The sequence below is a fragment of the Aureobasidium subglaciale genome (assembly GCF_000721755.1).
Source record: "Aureobasidium subglaciale EXF-2481 unplaced genomic scaffold scaffold_2, whole genome shotgun sequence".
Taxonomy (NCBI): Eukaryota; Fungi; Ascomycota; class Dothideomycetes; order Dothideales; family Saccotheciaceae; genus Aureobasidium; species Aureobasidium subglaciale.
Genome location: NW_013566993.1, coordinates 890,053 through 909,527, shown reverse-complemented (window position 1 = coordinate 909,527; position 19,475 = coordinate 890,053). Strand labels below are relative to the sequence as shown.

The following is a 19,475-nucleotide window of genomic DNA, read 5'->3' as shown; positions in this document are numbered from 1 at the left end:
AAGCAAGTGCCAAAGGTGGACCGGAAGGCGAGCAATCTGGACACATCAATCTCGAGAACGGGCTGGACATCTGTCTGCACATGGAGGTTGACCAGAAAGACCCTGCAGGCATCACTAAACCATACAGATTGTTGGTACCCGCTTTGTGGTACGAAGGCGCTGCCGACGTCAACACTGCCAGGTTCAAATCGAGAGGCGCCTCAATGATGGACCGTATAAGAGGCAAATCAGTCACAAGATCACCCAACTCGGATGACCGGTCTCTCCATAGTCGCGATAGCCGCAGTAGCTCAGAAAGCTCCGATGGACAACCGACTACAAAACTGGACGACACCGCTCTCAATAGCAGGTTACAGACGACGGAACGTGAGCCAATTACCAACAGGACCATAAATCATCCTTACGGACAGGGCAGACCTTCGAATATCGGAGGTTTCAACAAAGAGACCGGACCATCACCTCCCCGTAATCGTCATCCCGCTTTGGCTGGCGCAAGCAAAGAGATGCCCCGCGAGGCCACCCGACCTTCGGCAGGACCTCACCCTTCCGAGGTTCCGGCGGAAAGCACCCAACAGAAGCGCTCATGGAATCCATTCGGTCGTAGACGTCAGCAAGAGTCAGCCAGGAGTGACCAAAGACCATATGATGACTATGAATACACTGAGTCAGAAGAGAGTCTCACCGAATCAGAACTGGATGAAGATCACTATCATCATCAGCCACGAGGCCGTAGAACAAGCATCGCGGACAGAGTCTTTGGCAGAAATGGTGCACAGAGAAATCAAGATACATTGAATAACGAACCGCAGTCTGTTGGACAGCCAGAGATCGCAAAAAAGTCAGGATGGAAGATTTGGAGATAGGAAATGGTGGGTGGGTAAACATTCATCCCTTTGATCAGTGGTAGTTTCGAATTATAGACATTGATTTCTTTGGTGCACTACACCTCAGTCTTCGCATAATTGCTTGAGTGAGCATACATACATATGACCTCGTTGCTGCCGATACTCCTCACTTCGCACTTCTTGCCGAACAAGTATACTATAATGCATTACCTCTATGTGGTGCTCAAGACGTCAACAGCCTATCAGAATGTGAGTATCTAATTTCCTGGAATGAGTAATTGTTGGCTCTCTAGAGCCCCTAGAGGTTACAACCCTGACTGATGTCTTGCAGGATCGGCCATATCAAAGCAGGCTTACCCTCGGTGGAAGTTCGAGTTCCTCATCATTGGCGCCCTATGCTCCGTTTGGGGAGTCATCATGATGATCTTCCTCCCAGATAGCCCAGTCACCGCCAAAGGCCTCAACGAAAGAGAAAAAAGAATAGCACTGGAGAGGCTGAGAGACAACCAAACTGGTATCGAGAATAAGCACTTCAAGTGGTATCAAGTTCGCGAAGCATTCACCGAGTACGTATATCCCGAAAGCACGGATGGTAATTTATACTCCATCCGTCTTCTCTGATTATCAAGTACTTCCTGTACACTGTCAGAAAAGCTCGGTATTTCTTCAAGGATCAAGGCAGGCAAGATTGATTTCTGCCTGATGACAGGTCATGTTGGAGGCTATGGCAACCACGAGAGCAATTCCGAGAAGTCATTTGCTAACCACACTCTTCAAAATAGTTATAAGACCTACCTCTTTTTCTTCCTTGAGGTGGTCGTGACAGACGCTGTATTGTTTCTCGGAGCAAGTCAATCTATCTTTGCTTGCTGAGAGTTTCCTGATCGTATCTGCTCCGAACAGTATTGCACGGGTAACATCGCAGGACCTTTCTTCTACAAGCAGTCTCAAAGTCCTCGCTACCAGCTCGGTATATGGAGCATGATTGTCAGTCACCTGATCGAAGTAGTCGTTATCCTAGTGCTGCGCGCGCGGTTGAGTAGGGAGAACAAATGTCGCGACAGGATCCAAAGCGCTTTACCAGGTGGCCTAGAGGGCAGAGACCTCAACGCGACCGCATTTGCAGATCTGACTGATCGGTGAGCATGCAACGTACAAAGTGGACGTCAGATTTTACTGACCATCGTAGTGAAAACATGAACTTCAGGTATATCTACTGAAGGTCTGTTTATTGGTCACCAATTCGGAGTGCGACCTATGCTTTCAATCCCTCCATGTGGTGGAGCCTCTTCCGCCAGTTCCCGAGATTGTTTAAAGAGAGTTGTTACAAACTATTGCGATGCAAATATACTTTCATAGACAGTTGATTACAGCAAGAGCGAAAATGTATGTGGCACTGCTTCCTGACGCGTGAGTGATCTGTGATGAAAGCATCGTGCGTTGCCGAAGCTGCAGACGTCAATATTCGAGCACACAGGTCGAAAAGAGCAGATCGCTGTGAGAGGCTTGACGACGGAATGGGACAGTCAATTTTCGAAGGTTGTATGCGTCCCTCGTGGACAAGATCACAATTCGACCAACCCAACGCAGCGTGGGTTTCTCGTAAATCCAGACCGACCACACAAGGGATGGTCGGCGTAAACAGATGATGCCGTTCTTCCAAAATCTATCCCATTTCGGACCCTTGTTTTCCGTCCGAGTCGGATACGAGGCACGTCAATCGACGTTGATTTTGTCGCAAAAATTCGCTTGTTTCGATCTGTGTCGAGCTGTCTCAGAACGGACAGATTCCGGACAGCCTTCCATAAGATTTCGTCTCATCAGATAGCCATGCGCGGATCGTACAAGCACAAAGTGAAGTTCAAGCTGAGGTCCACGAAAAAGTGGAGGTGGAAAATCATCTGCCCTGTTAGCTCCAAGCCACAAACATCAGCCTGCATATGATTGGTTCGGCTATCTGCAGGCTGCTGTGAATCTGGGCGACGACAACCTGACCCTCCAAAGGACCTGCCAAGAAGCGACATAATCGTGCAAACGATGAACCGTATCAAGGATCAGCTAGTATTTCAGGCAATCTCACTCTTGATTTCGGCTACTGTTAGGACACTTGATGCAGCAAATCAAATTGTCGTTGTCAATGTGCTTCAACACCAACCAGTATCAATATAGGCGTATGATGCACTAGATATTAAATCCACAGTACCCAGATTACGCGAACGTGTCGCCGGAAAGCACGATACTTCGGAGACTTGGAAGAGCTATCATGGACGGTCATTGCCCCATACACTCTGCATCACGCTGGCGCAATTTTCAGGAGGATTAGGCGGCTTCACGAGCATTCGCATAAGCGACCTGGTTTCGTTATGCTCATGATGTAGGTAGCAATTTCAATTCAGCGACTGCGGCAACATGTAGAAGAGAACTGCAAACAGTCGTGAACACGGTTTCATAAGGCTTTGGCGTGTGACGTTTTTCGGATGACAGTCGTGATCTCCCAGCCCTCGGCCGGGCTCGCAGAAGGCTATCTCTCTTTCGAGAAAATTGGCCGTTGGATCCGAGAATGTGCAATCGCCAGTACTATGCTGCATTTACATACTCGCATACGAAGGATTGAGTACTACTCGCGAAAAATCGATGGGGAGTAATGAGTTGGCTAATTAGATGTGCTTGGGATCTGGCATGTCTTTTGATGTTGTCAGATGGATCCGGTAAGGCGGAAAGGACTGTGCTAGCCTTGGCATTGCAAGACTATCAACGAGGGATCAAGAGAGGGCGTTCGAATTTAGGTACAGTAACAATGAAGACGGCGATTACCAGAGACGGGCAGGGGGGTTCCTGAACTCGGCAGGCTGCACATTGTTCATGTTCACTGCTTTTCCTTCTTGTTAATCACACCTGCCATCAATTTCCTTTCCAGACCACAGTCCCCCGAATTTTGTTGCAACTCAACCCTGCTCCGACGTTCTCGCCCTCGCTTGAATTTCCGCTTGCCGGTACATTCAAATACCCTAACTGACACGCGCGCGCAACCAAGTTCGTTCGGGCCAATACCCGTGCTCTCCGACACGCATGTTGTCTCTCATACTCTTTTGACGTTTCTCACTTTCTCATCCTTTCCCCGTCCACCTTGCTCAGTCTTGTATGATACTTGTTGGACACGTGTACTCGCTTAACGGGGCCAAGTCTTCGATACCTCCAACCACTCTCGTCCGTGGAGCAGTCCGCCAGCATCTCGACGTTCTGGCTGGCGTCGCTGTCTTCACGACATGGAATCCCGCGCGTCCAGCGCCATGAATGATGCAGGTTCACGCTCACCTACTGGGCCACCTGGAATCAGCACTATCAAGGCTGAAAGGACAGCAGATGGCACTCCACATGAAATTATGAGTGCTTCCCAGACTCCAGCTCCTAACACCGCGGATCAACCTACTGAGTCCGGCTCACGACAATCATCATCACGACCAGCGGATCTCTCATCAGCGCAGGACTTTCCAGATGTTGCAATGGGCGACGCGATGCCCTATGGGACACGCTCACGCAATCGCGCAGGCAATCCTCGACCAAATTATGCAGAGGATCAAGACATGGATTTCGAAGTCCCCCCGCCACCAGCCAAGCCTGCATCTGCCAAAAACGTCACGGCTAACCAACAAGATGCAATTGACCCCAGAACGACCATCGTAGAGCCTTCGTTTGCTCGTGTTAATGGTACAGACCACGACGAGAGATCACCATCTGCTTCTGGTAAGGAGACAATTCCTGGAACCTCTGCCTTTTCTACTGTCCCGCCTAAGAAGCGCAAGGCAGCGGGTGTCGCCAATACTGCTATTGTCGCATCTGGATCTGGTAACACAACTACAAATGCGGTCGCGCAACCTACTACGAAGCGACCGGCATCTTCCATGCCTCTGGCTAACATGTCCCCTGAGTCCAACATGATGACTTTCGAGAAATCAAAGGGAGTTCTGAGAAAAGGTGGACTTGTATCGGATGACGGACAGATCCTTTACGTCAACGGTCAGAGCATCCGACCAGTACGATCCCTCCAAATGGCTGACAGTTCGTGTCTAGATCATGTGTATCTCGTATGTGAGCCACCTGGCGACCCATATTACCTTTGCAGAATCATGGAGTTTTTGCACTCCAAATCCGACGACCCGAAATCTCCCGTAGATTCTATTCGGGTAAACTGGTTCTATCGTCCCCGCGACGTACAACGCCTTAGTAGCGACAGCCGCCTCGTGTATGGTACTATGCACTCTGACGTATGTCCCCTCACCTCTTTGCGCGGAAAGTGCAAAATCCTCCATCGCTCAGAAATCGGCAATCTCGACGAGTATCGAAAGGAGTCAAACTGCTTCTGGTTTAGTCAAATTTTCGATCGTTTCATCCGCCGATTCTATGAGGTGATCCCGACTTCACAAATCATCAATGTTCCTGACAAAGTCAAGCGGGCTTTGGATGAGAGATGGAAGTTCATTGCTGTCGAAGTTAATAGAGTCAAGGAACTCACAGCTGCAGTGAAGCTCTGCAAGCGGTGCACACAATACTGCGCTAGGTATTAATATCGTGTGTAGATTTTCATGACATGGCTAACTTTGCCTACAGCAATGACTCTGTGGATTGCGCAATTTGCGGTACCTGCTATCATATGAATTGCGTTCGACCTCCTTTACCGAAGAAGCCCACGCGTGGGTTTGCCTGGGCGTGTGGTCCCTGCGGTCGCGCTGCTGAGAAAAAGCTTGAGGCCCGCAACACCCCTCTTGGTGGTGTCGACGAAGAGGAAGAGATCATCGAAGAGGAGGAAGAAGATCCGGCCCTAGCAGCAAGCACCCGAGCACCAAGCCCCAGTGGTCCTGATGTCGCTACAGATCAACATCCCGGCACGCAAGCCGAGATCGCCATGGCTAAGATGTGGCCATTCCGGTACCTAGGGATTCACTGCAGAGTCGAGGACGCGCTGCAATATGATGATCGTGCTATCTATCCGAGAGCTAGCTCTCGACTGGGGCCTCGCCATCAAGCAAACGTCAATGTTTGGCACGGTAGACCGGTGGACCTTAGAAAGCCCGCCGACATTAAGAAGCGCTTTGTCAAAGGGGGTGGCCAGAAGAAGGACACGAAGTTGACAAAAGAAACACTTGCGGCCATTGAAGCAGATCGCAAAGAACGAGAAAAACGGCCGAAGTGGGTGCAAGATGAACCACCAGGTTACGTTCACCGTGGAGAGGACTTCGACAACGACGATCCGAACAACACGGCCAGACTCATTTTCAAAATGCCAAACGATGACGATGAGCACGCTCCAGCATCGAGTGAGCTCTTCATTGACAAATACATGGACCGTGTTAAGGCTGCTGCGAAATCACTCAAGGTGACGCCTTGTAGTGCCAACTACCTTGACAAAGCACTCGAACTCCTGATCCAGAGCAAATACAATCCGGACAAGGCTATCGAGCAGCTGTCCAAGGTGGACCGCATCAAAGATCTCAAGGAGCCTATACTCACGGCAGATGAATTGAAGAAATTTGAAGAAGGTGTGATGAAGTATGGCTCGGAACACCGATCAGTCCGACTTCATATGAAAACCCACCGTCCGACATCTACGATTATTCGATTCTACTACCTCTGGAAGAAAACACCTCGTGGACGTCAAATATGGGACAATTACGGTGGTCGCAAAGGACGAAAGCGTCAAAACATGGATGCTGCCAGCAAGCTTCAAGCCGAAGTCGCTCACGATCTGGATGACTCCGCCTTCGACACTGACAAAGCCAAAGACCAGAAGCGAGGTTTCCAATGCAAGCACTGTTCTACACGACACTCACGACAATGGCGTAGGGCACCTGGCATAAGCCCTGGTCAGACAGTCCCTTCGGGAGAAGGCAAAACGGCCAAAGACAAAAGCAATCGTCTGCTTCTGGCGCTCTGTGGTAGATGCGCCGGACTTTGGAGGCGATACGCAATCGTATGGGAGGATATTGACGAAGCCACCAAGAAGGCAGTCCAAGCAGGTGGACGTGCTTGGAAGCGTAAACTCGACGAAGAAGTCGTGCGCGAAATACTGGCTTCGAACGAAGCTGCGCCAGCGGACGCCAATGTTATTGTACAGTCAGTGGAAGGGGCAGAGCCACCAAAGAAGAAAGCCAAACTTGGACTTGATGGTGCTGAGAAGAAGAAGGCCCCCAAGCTTCCAACGCCCCCACCTCCCCCGATAGTGCCCGAAGAACCCAGGTGGAGAGATCTGGAATGCTTCGTCTGCAACGTGCTTGACTCGGCAGGCGAACGACCGATAGTGTGTTCACACTGTAAACTCAGTGTACACAAGAGATGTTATGGCCTCTCCACACAAGTCGTACCGGCGAAGTGGGTCTGCGACCAGTGCACCAACGACAGGACTCCAGCTGTGTCTACTGAGTACCTGTGCACATTGTGTCCGATTGAGGAGACGGCTCACGAGATGCTCGAACCTCCAAGAGTTACTCACAAAAAGAAGTCGGATCGCGAGCGCGAAAAGGAGAGATTGGAGAAGGAGCTCATGGACAGTGTGCAGCTGGATTACAGCAAGAAGCAAGCTAATCTGAACCGGCCTATCAACCCCAGAGAGCCGCTGAAGCGCACAGATGGCAACAATTGGGTCCATGTTCAATGTGCAATCTGGACCCCCGAGATTCGGTTTAGCGATGCAAGTCTTTTGGAGAGGGCTGAGGGATTGAGCGCCATTCCAATGGAGCGATACGAGGCCGTTTGCAAGGTTTGCAAGAAGAACAATCACGGCGCTTGTGTCTCTTGCCTACATTGCCGTGCCAATTTTCACGTTGGCTGTGCTGTGCAGGCTGGATATACACTCGGCTTTGATGTGACACCTGTTAAGGGATCACGAAAAGACCAAGTCATCACGGCGACGCTCGGCGAGGAGACTGGTGCGCTGACAGCCGCGATCTGGTGCAAGGAGCATGCCATTAAGACTGCTGTGCATCCGATCAGCGAAGCAATCGACGACAAGACCCAGAACGCTCTACAGGTATTCGTCGAGAACTACAAGCAGGCAGATCCCACTCTTACTGGCACTGCGCGCAAGGCCAATCTCCTTAGCCAATCGACTAAGCTAGCCTCGCAAGCAACTCTTGCGAGCGCGACTGCCAACCGCCGCATTTCTACAGCAAGCGGTCTGGCACGTTCGGCACGTAACTCGCCAGCAGGCTTTCCCAGGAATGACGAAGCCGATGGCACGAGCTCGACTGAAGAAGAGCTAGCAAAGACATGTCTCAAATGCCATACCGACACGAGTCCCAGATGGTGGACTGCTGAAGAGACTCTGAAGAAACTACAGGCTCAGACACCAGTCACTACACGCAACGAGGACAGCTTAAAGGGCTACCGATGCAACAAATGTCACTTCAAGCGGATTAATTCTCCCCAAGAAGCATCACCTCCACCTGCCCCGGCACGGAAAAGAGTTTCTCTATCACCACCAAAGCAATTTCCACTTCAGATCGGGTGGGGAATTGGAATTGCAAACCAACCTCCGCAACCACTGGTCCAGACACCTGTACACACTCCAGGATCGGGACCAGTGCAAGCTACGTTGCCAGTCGCAGTCGATACAGTGGGTCAGATGCAACCCCCAGCTCCACAGACGTATCCTGGACAATACCAGACTTCGCACGCCCAAGTGAATGGATACACACCAGGAAGTATGCCGACTTATGGTCATAGCACATCAAGTACTTTCGCGCAGGCAAACGGACAAGTGTCGAACCAACATCATCACGTGGCCATGAGCAATGGGATTCATGGAGTGCATCATCAGCATCCACAAACTCTAGCACCGATCACCAACGGGCAACAGACTCCTGGTGCGAACGCTGGGCACGGCAGCCCGCCGACAGGACTGGCTAGGGCTGCTACACCCCGGGACGGATCGGTGGATATAAGGACGAATGGAGCAAGCGCAAGTCCAAGTCTGAGAAATCTGTTACATTAGTATTATTAGTTGCCCATGGATCGGCTTTCGAGCGCATACAGTGCGAGGGCTGATGGTCGACCAAAGCAGTCGAAGCATGAAGCGGTACTAGCGATATGTACAATCGCAGCATAATCAATCACATCAATAACTCAGGCTCACCGCTATCGAATGTGTAAAGTGCAATCCCAATCAAATTAAGAGAGTCCGAGACGTCCGATGCCTCGTAGAAGGACGAGGTCGGGTGTCGGAACGGAGTCACGTGGCAGGGCGGAAAGAGGGGAAAGTAGGGCCGAGCCCATGCTTTCTGTCACTTTGTACGGCATTGGCAGTGACAGAGACATTGGCATCGCTGTCATAAGGATGGGTGCGTATCCATGGTTAGCCCTCGGCACCAGACAGCTTGCTGATAAACCATCCCAGGCAAAGCATACCCCGAAGAGGCACGCAGCCAAGTCAGGCAATTGCTGCAGCAGGGTGTCGCTGAAGATGAGATAGAGAAACAGACGGGCGTGTCCGACAGGACCATTCGCCGCTGGAAGGTAATGCGTCTAGTATAAGTACACATCAAGCGACACGGCCTGACCCAGAGTTGATAGCTCGAACTCGAGCGCTATGGACGCATCGGCAAACCTCCAGAGAGCCGGACTGGACGGCACCGCGTCATGAATAAGGATGTCGAGCAGGCCTTGTTCGATCGCGTGGCGCAAAAGCCCGACATGTCCGTCGACGACATGCTCTGGTGGCTGTACGATACGTACAAGCTCGTCGTTGGTACACGCACTATCCGCAGAGCCTTTGAACGGCGCAACACTTCGCACAAGAAGTTCCGCACCCATGCGCGCAAGCACTTCAGCATCGACATGGGCGTCGACATGGACCTGGACTCTGACGTCGATGTCGATGTGCATGTCGACACTCAATCTCACGACCATCATGCCCCAATGCAGAACCTTGTCCAGGAGACCGTGTCCATGCCGGCTACCCAGGCCCACATGACCGTCTCACAACCAGATACAACCTACCAAAGTCCTTATGCCCTGCTCATGGCCATGGCTGACGCTACCGACGACAGCAACCAGCCACCTCCACCAGACATCAGTCCCGAGCTGGCTCGCGCACTGGGAGGTTTGACCGAGTCCACTCACATGCACCAAGACCTGATGCCCGACCACATGGACCCTCTGTCTGAGGACGAAGAAACCCTACAGCTGCAGCTTCAGCAAATCATGCTACAAAAGAAAGAGGTCGAGCTCAAACTCAAGATGCGCCGCTTGCGCCAACGTCGAGAGTCTCACACACCGAATGACGATTCTTTGTTCGATCACCTGGATGTCGACACGACCTCGAACTCGCACATGCTTCCAGACTCGACTGCAAACAACGACCCGTTTGCTCCACAATCTGTCACCACCGATACGAATCCGAACACACCTAAGCCCCGAGATTCTCGCAGCAAGAGCAAGGTTCAGGAGGCTCGTAAGCGGACCGAAGAACGTCAGGAGCGCATGCTCAAAGACCTGGAACGTCGTAGCCGCCGACGGGAGCACCTGACAGCAGAGTGGGTGCAAAGTCGAGACGTCTGGGCAAAGGGCCCTGAGAAGCTCCTGGTTCAATTGATGCATAAACATTCGACCTATGCATACAACCAGAACTCGCTTGAGACTTTTGAAGCCATCTTCGCAGAGTTGTATCACCTCGTCGATCACACCGAGTGGTATGCCCCGGTACATGATGACCTTCTGCGCGAACGTACGCGTCGTAAGATGAGCCAACTTCGCAGCAAAATGGTAAAGAGTGGTGAGATAATCAGTCGCGGCGAGGGGTACGGCGGTTGGACCAAGCCTGACGATCACGATGCTCTGGCTGGCGCTACCGATCTCAGCGGCACAGCACCTGAGGATACGAGTCTTGACATCTCTCAACACCACCACCAGATCGATGGCTTGTCAATGGATCTCCATGCTCACGACAGCAATCACGATTCACTGATGGCCCGCGACGCTATGATGCAGCATGACCATTCTATGCTCGAGCATTTACAGGGCAATAGTGCCGATCTGCACCACGGAGATTTTGACCACGATCAGCTAGCACGACACCAAAACGAGTTGCTCGCACAACGAGGCATCGCGCATGAAGCACAGCTTTCTCATCAGATTGAAGAAACCATGGCTGCTGGTCTAGCATCAGTTTGAGGTGTGGTACATGCCTACTCAAAGGCATCAAGAATGGCCGTACGGTATTTGCTGTGTTGCTAGTGTTGCTCGTACGACTGTTCATGACTTAAGTAACTTCCATCTGTATTGGTGCATATCATCACTCTTGCTCAAATACAACTCTTCTCCAGTAATAATAATGTTATAGTGTGATCGATGCACGTGCTCATCCAACGTGCCTCGTGGAACTTGACTTGCTGCTTAATAATTGCGTCACTTTCGCGCTTTCGGGATTGTAGCTTCCGTCCCCAGCATCTTCAATCTTTACATGCGACAGCTTGGACAAGTTTAATTCACCACGACTGCCAGCAATACCATCTCCACTGATAGTCTGCAGTTGAGCTGCTACACTAATACGCTCAGCTTGTCTTCTACGGTTTACGCGCATACCGAGTCACAGGACCAACCTTTGCAAAACAACACAATCATCACACCCATGGCCGACGCCACTGCAGCAGCACCAGTCGTCTTCAAAAAGCGAGCCGGACGAGCAAACGCAAAGAAACGAGCCGCCACCCCTCCCTCAGACTCCGACTCCGAATACAGCAGTCAAGATGAAAGCGGCGCACGCATAAAACGCCGTCGCAAAGGCGGCATTACCACTTCCACCTCGGTCATCACAAAGCCCGCCCTCTATCTAGGCAAAAGCACACAATTTGCTGGTGATAGGAGTGCGGCGGTCACCGATCTGAACGATGCGACAAAGACGAGTAATTGGGTTCATGCTGATGATGCCGTGAAAGCTGGACAAGAGCAACAAGTTGGCGAAGAAGAGGTGGATAAAAATGGCAATTACAGAGGTGCAAAAGGTTATGGCAATTTCATACAAAAGAACCCTGATAAATCGGGAAAGAGCGTGGGACCTGTAAAAGCACCTTCGAATATGCGTATGATCACGCTCGTCGATTTCGCGCCAGATGTCTGCAAGGATTATAAGCAAACCGGATTCGTGAGTCTCTCTTCTCGTCCTCCTCCTACAAAACACACAAACACTGACTTTTTGATCCCTCATCACAGTGTGGTTTCGGCGACAGTTGTAAATTCCTCCACGCAAGAGAAGACTACAAACAAGGCTGGCAACTCGACAAAGAATGGGAAAAGGCCGGAAAATCAAAAGCGAAATCCACAATAATCGGCTCTGCAAACCGTTCCTCGGAACAAGCAAACGAATCCTCCGATGATGACGAAGCAAAAGAACTCGAGAAAATTCCTTTTGCATGCATCATCTGCAAGGAGCCGTATAAAAGTCCAGTGGTGACGAAATGCGGTCATTACTTTTGCGAGGCTTGTGCGTTGAAGAGGCATAAGAGTAAAGGTGGTAAGGCGTGTGCTAACTGTGGTGCTGATACGGGAGGTACGTTTAATGTAGCCAAGAACCTGAGGAAGCTGTTGGATAAGAAGAGGGAGAGGATTCGTAAGAGAAAGGAAAAAGCGAGGGAGAATGGGGATGAGGTTAGTAGTGAGGAGGAGAGGTAATGCCCGAATCACTCCCTGGCCTTGCCGTACCTAGTCTTACATCCATGATATAAGAAACATCAAGAATTGATTGCAATAGGCTTCATTGGACGAATGGCCCTGATGACCGATTAGACACGCTGCGATGATGATGAAAACTTCTTTCGTGTGTCTTTCTATGTAGCAACCTCACTGGGTATATCGCTTCCGCCTTCGCTCGTTGCGAGCAAGTCAAAGGCCCAGAATAGGCAACCATCTTCATCTCTGTAATGATCTTTCTTGCTTGCCTCGTCCGCCATCCCGCAGGTGCTGCTTCTTGCGCACGCATTTTCGACCGTCTCACTTGCCGCTCCTTGCCGCTCGCTCTTGTCCCGACCGGTGTGTCTGGTTGCGGCCAGCATCTCTTTTCCGTCTCTTCATCGTGAGCCATTGAGGCCAATGTTCTTGACGCGTTTCGCGAGCTGCTCTCCATCACTGCCGTCGCCTGATGCTCCGCCGTTGGCGGACCACTCGTTTCGTCTCTTCGGTCGACGGTCGCCGCTCAGCTCAACGATAGTCAGCAGGGATTTCCAGCCTATTTACAAGTCGCACACACCCAAACGTCAGCCAAAATCTTCCTCTTTAAAAAAAAGCAAATACGAATCCAAAACACTACATGTCAAGGATCGTTTGGAGAGTGGCCCAACCTGGTGTTTGCTGCAACGCTGCACCGAGGCTCGTATCCTTCTGCGTTGCCACTTGACAGAGAAGACGGAACTCATCCTGTATATTGTCAGCTCGCTCATTACAGTACGCAATCGGCGCTACGTACCTCGCTTAGAACACCCATGGTATGCACAAAGCACAGAGCGTGGAAGTCTGACATCTTCTGAACTCCATTGTCGGTGTCGAGTCTAGCGACCTTGCTCAAGAAAGTCTTGAGAGCTCTGTGTTCCTGAGATTGGCCGATCATCTCTCTGTTCTCGACAATGAACCCTTCCTCGCTTGTGAATAGAGGGTTGGGTTGCAACGGGAAACCGTGAGTCAGTGTGACCAGCAGATATTCCACAGGGAATGATGGCTTGGCGTTTTCCTGTACATTTGCACCGTACTCGTTAATGCGGCGATAGAAGACTTCGGGGATATAGCGCGTGCGACCCAGCTCGTTCTCCTCATCTTCATCTCGGACGAGCATAACTGTCGGGTCCGCGGATGGCTCGATAATATCGGCTCTCGTCATTTCCACGGCAGAATCAGACGCCTGATAGGCTTGAATGGCAATCTGATCCTCGTCATCACCAGTGATGATGCATGTAACGAAGTTGGATCCGAAAGAGCCAGTCTCACTCCATCTCGAAGGGCGTGGGTACTTGGCTTGATACCTTGATGCGAACATGATTTCGAGGGAAGACATGAAGTAAGAATCAGCGTGGCGTTTGCAAGCTACAGTGCCATCGCCCTTTCCAGAGTCGAGCAAGTCAGTGAAGATGACGCCGACGCGTTGCAGGCCGCAAAGAGACGCCACCTGATCAATCTCGTTCTCATTTGTCCAGTCATTCAAAGTTACGCCGTCAAGCTCATCGACCTGAGGAGGTTCGTAGATTGCCTCAATAACAGCCTTCGTGCCGAGTGGTATCTCTGCGTAGGGCTCGTAGCGACCGTACATGAAACCAATTCTCTGAGCTGCTGAGTTGCGCCAGAAGTCTAGAATCTTGTTGATGATGGCGGGAGACGAGAATTCGACGTGGTCGACCATGCGGTAAGGTTGAGGTTGTAGGGTGATGGCACTAGGCTGGCACTTTGTGCAGATACCTGCAGGGAAGGGCTTGTGGCCCGAAGGACAGTTTGGATTTACTCGGTAGTATGGCTCGGTAAGAGGAGGCATCCAAGAACTTCCAGATTCATACTTGTTCTTGCCTTGGTTCATCTTGCGGAGGTATGCGTGGTAAGAAAGGTGCTTGATCTTCTTCTCGGCCAGATAGCCAGCGTCATATGGTTCGATGGGCTGACAGTGGTCGCACATGCCGTTTGCGCCGTGTCTGCACATTCTGGTATCGCGAGGTCTCTTGATCTTGCCATTCTCCTTGTCCAAAACATCGTCGAGTGGCAACTGCTTGACAGTATCCCAGGGATTGTCAACACGAGTTTGCGCAGTCAGATTGGGGATGGCAATGGTAGTGGTGTCTTGAGCAGTGACTTCCTTTCCATTCAGTCTGTGAGCATTTAACGGTGCGGGCGGTTGACCATTTGTCGGAGCTTGGCCTTCACTGAACTCGACAAATATTTGAGCACCATTTCTACACGTGTAATCAGCGCTGGTTCATATCAAGATGAGTGCAGACAGCAGACTCACGCAAGCCCGAGTTTCTGGAGAGTAACGCCTTTGAGGCTCTCGAGAAGTCGTGATTGGCCACCACGCTGTGGGCTTATGGCGACGGATGCGGAAAGAGTGTCGGGAGTGAGCTTCTCGACAATCTGAGGGAGTAGAGTCGAGATGTCGGTCGAGGGTTCGACGTTCAGGCGAAACTGGCCAATACGACTGGAGAAACGTAAGATCATGGCGGGCGATGTGCTTGTGGGAGTTGGGTCTGGGAAAAGCAAAAGAAGGAAGCTACGGTCGAGGAGTCGGTAAAGCGTCGAGATCGGAGTGAGAAGGGTCGGTGAAAGTGAGTTGGTCAAGCTGGTCGAGTAAGTTGTGGAAGGAACTCTCACTGTCTATTGTGAAAGTCGCGGGTGCAGCTTCCTTACATGACGTGAGATGGAACGCTTCACCTTGCAACGCCGGACTTTAGCGCGGGGCTAATTAGTGGCCGGTCAGACACGTCGCAGTCTCGAAAGTGCAGGCGCATGCTTGACCCGTCAAGAATTCCCCGTCCACATACACATCCGCAATCATGGTCGACTGGGTCGGTCTCCTGATCCCCCTGGCATATCTGTCCATCCTCATAGGTTCTCTCGCCACCTTTAGCTCTCTATATCGCCGTCGCAAGGCTCAAAAGGCCGCCAATCTTGCGCCATGGTTCCCTCCCCACCTGCAACGTAACATTTACCTGTCGCTTCTACACCTCGACCCTCAGGATCCCTCGTCCGTCCCCGAAGGCTCCGACAAGTCGTTAAGCCAGATCCCTGACAGCATCGTCCGTGCTGCCCTGTTGCGCCGCGCCGTAGAGGACATCCACCGCATCATCCAGATCCGCAACGCAAAGCCCGCCCTCCAGACACTACTACAGAGAGGCAGTGTGGGGGATGAGCTATGGCAGCGCTTCTTGAGAGCTGAGCAAGAGATTGAGGAAGAGGTCAAGGATGTCGTTTCTGAGGTATGCTCTACTCCTTTCACCATCTACCTCCTTTTCATACCTCGAGACTAACAATAGACAAGGCCAATGCTCTCGTACCGAACTGGGGTCAAATCATCTTCCAGTCAGCCAACGAAATCGCCAACAACCAACTGGCCAAGCAACGCATGGAGGACATCCAGTCCAAGCTGCCAGAGGAGAAGGCTTGGTGGGACAAGAAGAAGCAAGGAATCTCGTCGCAATTCATGAAGGAGCTCGACGATGAAGCTGCTGGCAGCAGAAAGGGTTCCGTCACCTCGGCTACCAACAGCAGAAAGGGCTCGGTGGTCTCTATCACAGGCCAGAAGACCAACAGCGACGAGGACGCTGTCTTGATCGAAACACCAGGCAGCGCAAAGAAGAAGAAGGGCAAGAAGTAAACGACACCTGCCTCTTTGGGTTGTGTCGAGACAAAATTTTAGAGATGTCCATTTTTCTTGTTTGAGAACCTATGTTGAACACTGCCGTCATCTGGGCTTGTAGCGTTGCGTTGTGCATGTATCTGGAGTTTTTTTTTTCTTTGGAAGGAGAAGTTGATTGCTGTCGCAGGATACGAAAGGTGTGGCAAAAGAAGAGAATCAAGTGCATGCTACGTCTTTACGACGGCGCGGATATAAATGTACAAATCAAAAAAGGTGTCATGGCCCCTCGCTGTGAATCCAGGCGCCCTGCTATCCCAGAAACAATTCAATAATCAATAAACACCACGCCATGCGTTTTCTAAGAAAAGTCGTGTATCTTCATCAGTCACCTCCCTTTGGTGACTGCTTTCTCTGCTTGATGGTCCTAGGAGTCGCGTTCACCACAACAAAGTGACTGGCCTTCGGGTCGTAGAAAGCTTGCACGTCCAGTGTTAAAATAGATCTGCTTCCCTTGAGTTGAATCAATCCTTGGACAACAAAACTTCCTCTTGGCGGTTCCATCTTCTTGGGAATCTTCCCTTGAGCCAAGGTGGCATGGAAAATATGTTGAGCTATCGGCATCTCTATGCTTGACGTTGGTTGTGGCACCTTGGCTGCCCATGGAAACAACGATGAGGCGCTACTTGACTTGTCTGCGTTTGCATCCGGCGCACCTGCTTGCGTTTTGGCTTGCTCGGCCTGCTGGGCCTGCTGGGCTTGCTGGGCCTGTAGCAGCTGTAAGAGATGTTGGTATTTGGCATCGTGGCTACCAGGTGTAGAGTCAACCTCCCAACCCATCAATTGTTTCAGGCGATGATATTGGATGCCAGCAAGGACCTTAGTGCTGTTGTATATTCCGTTAAAGGCAGCGGACGGCCAGAGCGTGCGAGTAATTCGATGTTGCTGCTGAGCATCAATGCGCTGGAGGGCATAGGCAACAAAATCGTCGCCAAACTCAATGCCGGCACGAGCGTATTCTTGTGGAGGACCGTCGGGGAAAATGATGTCGAGCCAACATTGGCCAACCTTTGTGTCGCGACCGAGTTGTTTGACGAAGGCTGGGTGCTTTTGAGCAGTATCGTAGACAATCTTGACCAGTTCGGCTAATGAATGGTCAGTTTTTGGTACAGACAGATATGGATAAGGGCGAAATACATTGAATCTTCTTGTGGCGAGCCTTGTCCTTTGAGACCTTAACAAACTCTTGCCATTCCGGATCGGAGCCTTTGTAGAAGGAGCGAGGCAGTTTCTTCGCCCATGTCATGGGGATGAAGAAGGAGTCTTCATGGGCGAAATCGGAATCAGATAGTGTTGTCTGCTCATCGGCGACACCCTCTTGTATTTCTATCTCTAGTTCCGGGAAAAAGTACCAGACGTAGCCGATCAGGCATGAGGAATAGAGAATGAACGAGGCGATACGGAGAGGGGTAAATAACGGCGGATTCTGGAAGCGGACGGTATGCGATCGGACGGATTCGTTTAGCTGGACAAGACGGCGGAGGTGGGCGGTGGTGGAGAGCGGGCGATAGAGGTTCGACGGGCGAGCTAATGTTCTGAGCTTTGGCGCGGCGCGAAACATCTGGACAGGATGGTGGTAGAGCGAATGCGGATGCGAATGCGAATAGAGTCGTCGGGCGCTACGGCGCAAGTTTGAAAGATGGCGAGTCGGGTGATGACGACGGGTGTTCAGGCATGGGGGACGGAAGACGGGAGACGGGAGACGGAGGCAGCGCGCCAAGTCGCCGACTGACGTTGGACGATTGAGCATTGCTATGAACGAGACTCGTCCGTCTCAAAGCATATAAATCCGTCACACGCCAGCAAGCATGAGACTGGCTCCGTGTTTCTTGCTGCCCGCAGCAGTTGCTGCTGCAAAGGCCTCGCTGGGCAACCTCTACATCCACAGCGAACAAGGTGGCGCCGACTCGTCCGTCACCACTGTCAAGGCCGACGCCGCCCGTCTGCTCATCGCCTCGCGACTGGGCCTCGACCGATACCACTCTCTCCAAGGACAGGACGAATCTGCTCTGCTGACCATCAATCGCCTCTCTGGACAGTCTGCCTTCCTCTCATCCCAGGACGCCTCGGTCGCTCTGATTCTTTCCACTGTCAACCAAGAGGGTACAACATCACCATCCTGTCCGAGTCGCAATGAACAAGCTAACTCGACCTAGATCTTCCCTTCTCCTCAAACTCTGCCTATTTGCAGACTATCCAGATCAAGGACTCGCCTGACTTTCAGACCTCCGAGAAGCTATTGAACGACCTCGCGCGTCAAGCTGGCATCGAACACTTGTCCGACATTCATCAGTCAACCGTCTCCTCTGATAATGGTCCAGCTTTCAGAATCGCTCAGGATGCAGAGGTATGTGTTCATATGTCGTCTGTCGGTCGAGCCTCTTCCTGACTTGTCGTGATAGGCACTCGCTACTTCTTACGACGTCCTGACCAGCCAGTACCACACCGTCCTCGTTCTCAACGTGCCTAGGGATGCCTCAAGGAACACATACGGCTCTTACGACGGTCTTGCCATGTCGCAGAAGAAACGCAACGTCAAGGAGGCTCCCCTGATCACCGAAGTCACAAAGACTGCCTCGCACCTCAAGGCCACCTTGACCCCCGACGCTTCGTCAAACATGACCTACAACCACACTACTCCTCTCAGAGGTATTCTCCCTGGCTGCTTCGCCTCATTGTCTGCCTGCCAGTCCATGACCCGCAACTGCACTGGCCACGGCTCTTGCGTATTGTCTCACACCGACAAGGACGCTGGCGACTTGGGCGGCAAGTGCTACTCCTGCGCCTGCAAGGACGAGGTTCGCACAAACGCCGATGGCGGCAAGAAGACCACTCGCTGGGGTGGTCCCGCCTGCCAGAAGAAGGACATCGTCATGCCATTCTGGCTCATCAGCTCCTTCTCCGTCTTCATGGTCTTTGTTGTCAGCTGGGGCATCGGTCTGCTTTACACTATGGGTAGCCAAGAGCTTCCCAGCGTTATTGGTGCTGGTGTCTCTGGCCCTGTTAGAAAGTAGAGCGCCATGTCGTTCACGGCCTCGTATCATCCATCATCTCATTCAGCTCTATCACAACCCTCATGTAGATATATACCAATTTGATTGTTTTGTCACGTTCAAACACAACCCACACATATAAGTACTGCTGCGAAACCAGGACTCTTCTAGATACTCGAAGCACCATCTGACCATGGCCGGCTCGCTGACGTGATGACCCTGGCCAAAAATTGATGACACAACATCAAGTTGGTCGGCCCATCT

The 19,475-nt window shown here is 51.6% G+C and overlaps 9 protein-coding genes across 9 annotated transcripts; 7 read left to right on the top strand and 2 right to left on the bottom strand.

Annotated features, from left to right (window-relative positions):
• The first annotated feature begins 1,069 nt into the window (after nucleotides 1–1,069).
• AUEXF2481DRAFT_36346 (uncharacterized protein) lies at nucleotides 1,070–1,677 on the top strand. The gene is made up of 2 exons (XM_013492015.1): nucleotides 1,070–1,482; nucleotides 1,643–1,677. The coding sequence occupies exon 1, from the start codon at nucleotides 1,263–1,265 to the stop codon at nucleotides 1,464–1,466; it is 204 nt and encodes a 67-aa protein (XP_013347469.1). The 5' UTR covers nucleotides 1,070–1,262; the 3' UTR covers nucleotides 1,467–1,482; nucleotides 1,643–1,677.
• A 2,221-nt stretch (nucleotides 1,678–3,898) lies between these two features.
• On the top strand, nucleotides 3,899–9,126 carry AUEXF2481DRAFT_389994 (uncharacterized protein). The gene is made up of 3 exons (XM_013492277.1): nucleotides 3,899–4,862; nucleotides 4,917–5,403; nucleotides 5,454–9,126. Exons 1-3 carry the CDS (start codon nucleotides 4,112–4,114, stop codon nucleotides 8,830–8,832), a joined length of 4,617 nt encoding a protein of 1,538 aa, XP_013347731.1. The 5' UTR covers nucleotides 3,899–4,111; the 3' UTR covers nucleotides 8,833–9,126.
• Nucleotides 8,793–9,474, top strand: AUEXF2481DRAFT_36342 (uncharacterized protein; the record flags this gene model as incomplete). Its single annotated transcript, XM_013492014.1, has 2 exons — nucleotides 8,793–9,178; nucleotides 9,235–9,474. Coding segments are annotated over exons 1-2 (280 nt in total), but the record flags the coding sequence as incomplete, so codon positions are not given.
• On the top strand, nucleotides 9,199–11,153 carry AUEXF2481DRAFT_36341 (uncharacterized protein). The gene is made up of 2 exons (XM_013492013.1): nucleotides 9,199–9,353; nucleotides 9,411–11,153. Exon 2 carries the CDS (start codon nucleotides 9,477–9,479, stop codon nucleotides 11,007–11,009), a length of 1,533 nt encoding a protein of 510 aa, XP_013347467.1. The 5' UTR covers nucleotides 9,199–9,353; nucleotides 9,411–9,476; the 3' UTR covers nucleotides 11,010–11,153.
• Nucleotides 11,154–11,823: 670 nt separating this feature from the next.
• On the top strand, nucleotides 11,824–12,440 carry AUEXF2481DRAFT_58457 (uncharacterized protein; the record flags this gene model as incomplete). Its single annotated transcript, XM_013492103.1, has 2 exons — nucleotides 11,824–11,979; nucleotides 12,048–12,440. Coding segments are annotated over 2 exons (549 nt in total), but the record flags the coding sequence as incomplete, so codon positions are not given.
• A 696-nt stretch (nucleotides 12,441–13,136) lies between these two features.
• AUEXF2481DRAFT_1853 (uncharacterized protein) lies at nucleotides 13,137–15,023 on the bottom strand (the record flags this gene model as incomplete). The annotated part of the gene is made up of 3 exons (XM_013491760.1): nucleotides 13,137–13,247; nucleotides 13,297–14,761; nucleotides 14,818–15,023. 3 exons carry the CDS (start codon nucleotides 15,021–15,023, stop codon nucleotides 13,137–13,139), a joined length of 1,782 nt encoding a protein of 593 aa, XP_013347214.1.
• Nucleotides 15,024–15,358: 335 nt separating this feature from the next.
• Nucleotides 15,359–16,179, top strand: AUEXF2481DRAFT_26266 (uncharacterized protein; the record flags this gene model as incomplete). Its single annotated transcript, XM_013491897.1, has 2 exons — nucleotides 15,359–15,781; nucleotides 15,844–16,179. The coding sequence occupies 2 exons, from the start codon at nucleotides 15,359–15,361 to the stop codon at nucleotides 16,177–16,179; spliced, it is 759 nt and encodes a 252-aa protein (XP_013347351.1).
• Nucleotides 16,180–16,542: 363 nt separating this feature from the next.
• Nucleotides 16,543–17,779, bottom strand: AUEXF2481DRAFT_1851 (uncharacterized protein; the record flags this gene model as incomplete). The annotated part of the gene is made up of 2 exons (XM_013491759.1): nucleotides 16,543–17,303; nucleotides 17,356–17,779. The coding sequence occupies 2 exons, from the start codon at nucleotides 17,777–17,779 to the stop codon at nucleotides 16,543–16,545; spliced, it is 1,185 nt and encodes a 394-aa protein (XP_013347213.1).
• A 247-nt stretch (nucleotides 17,780–18,026) lies between these two features.
• AUEXF2481DRAFT_1850 (uncharacterized protein) lies at nucleotides 18,027–19,232 on the top strand (the record flags this gene model as incomplete). Its single annotated transcript, XM_013491758.1, has 3 exons — nucleotides 18,027–18,321; nucleotides 18,375–18,565; nucleotides 18,621–19,232. The coding sequence occupies 3 exons, from the start codon at nucleotides 18,027–18,029 to the stop codon at nucleotides 19,230–19,232; spliced, it is 1,098 nt and encodes a 365-aa protein (XP_013347212.1).
• Nucleotides 19,233–19,475: the final 243 nt, after the last annotated feature.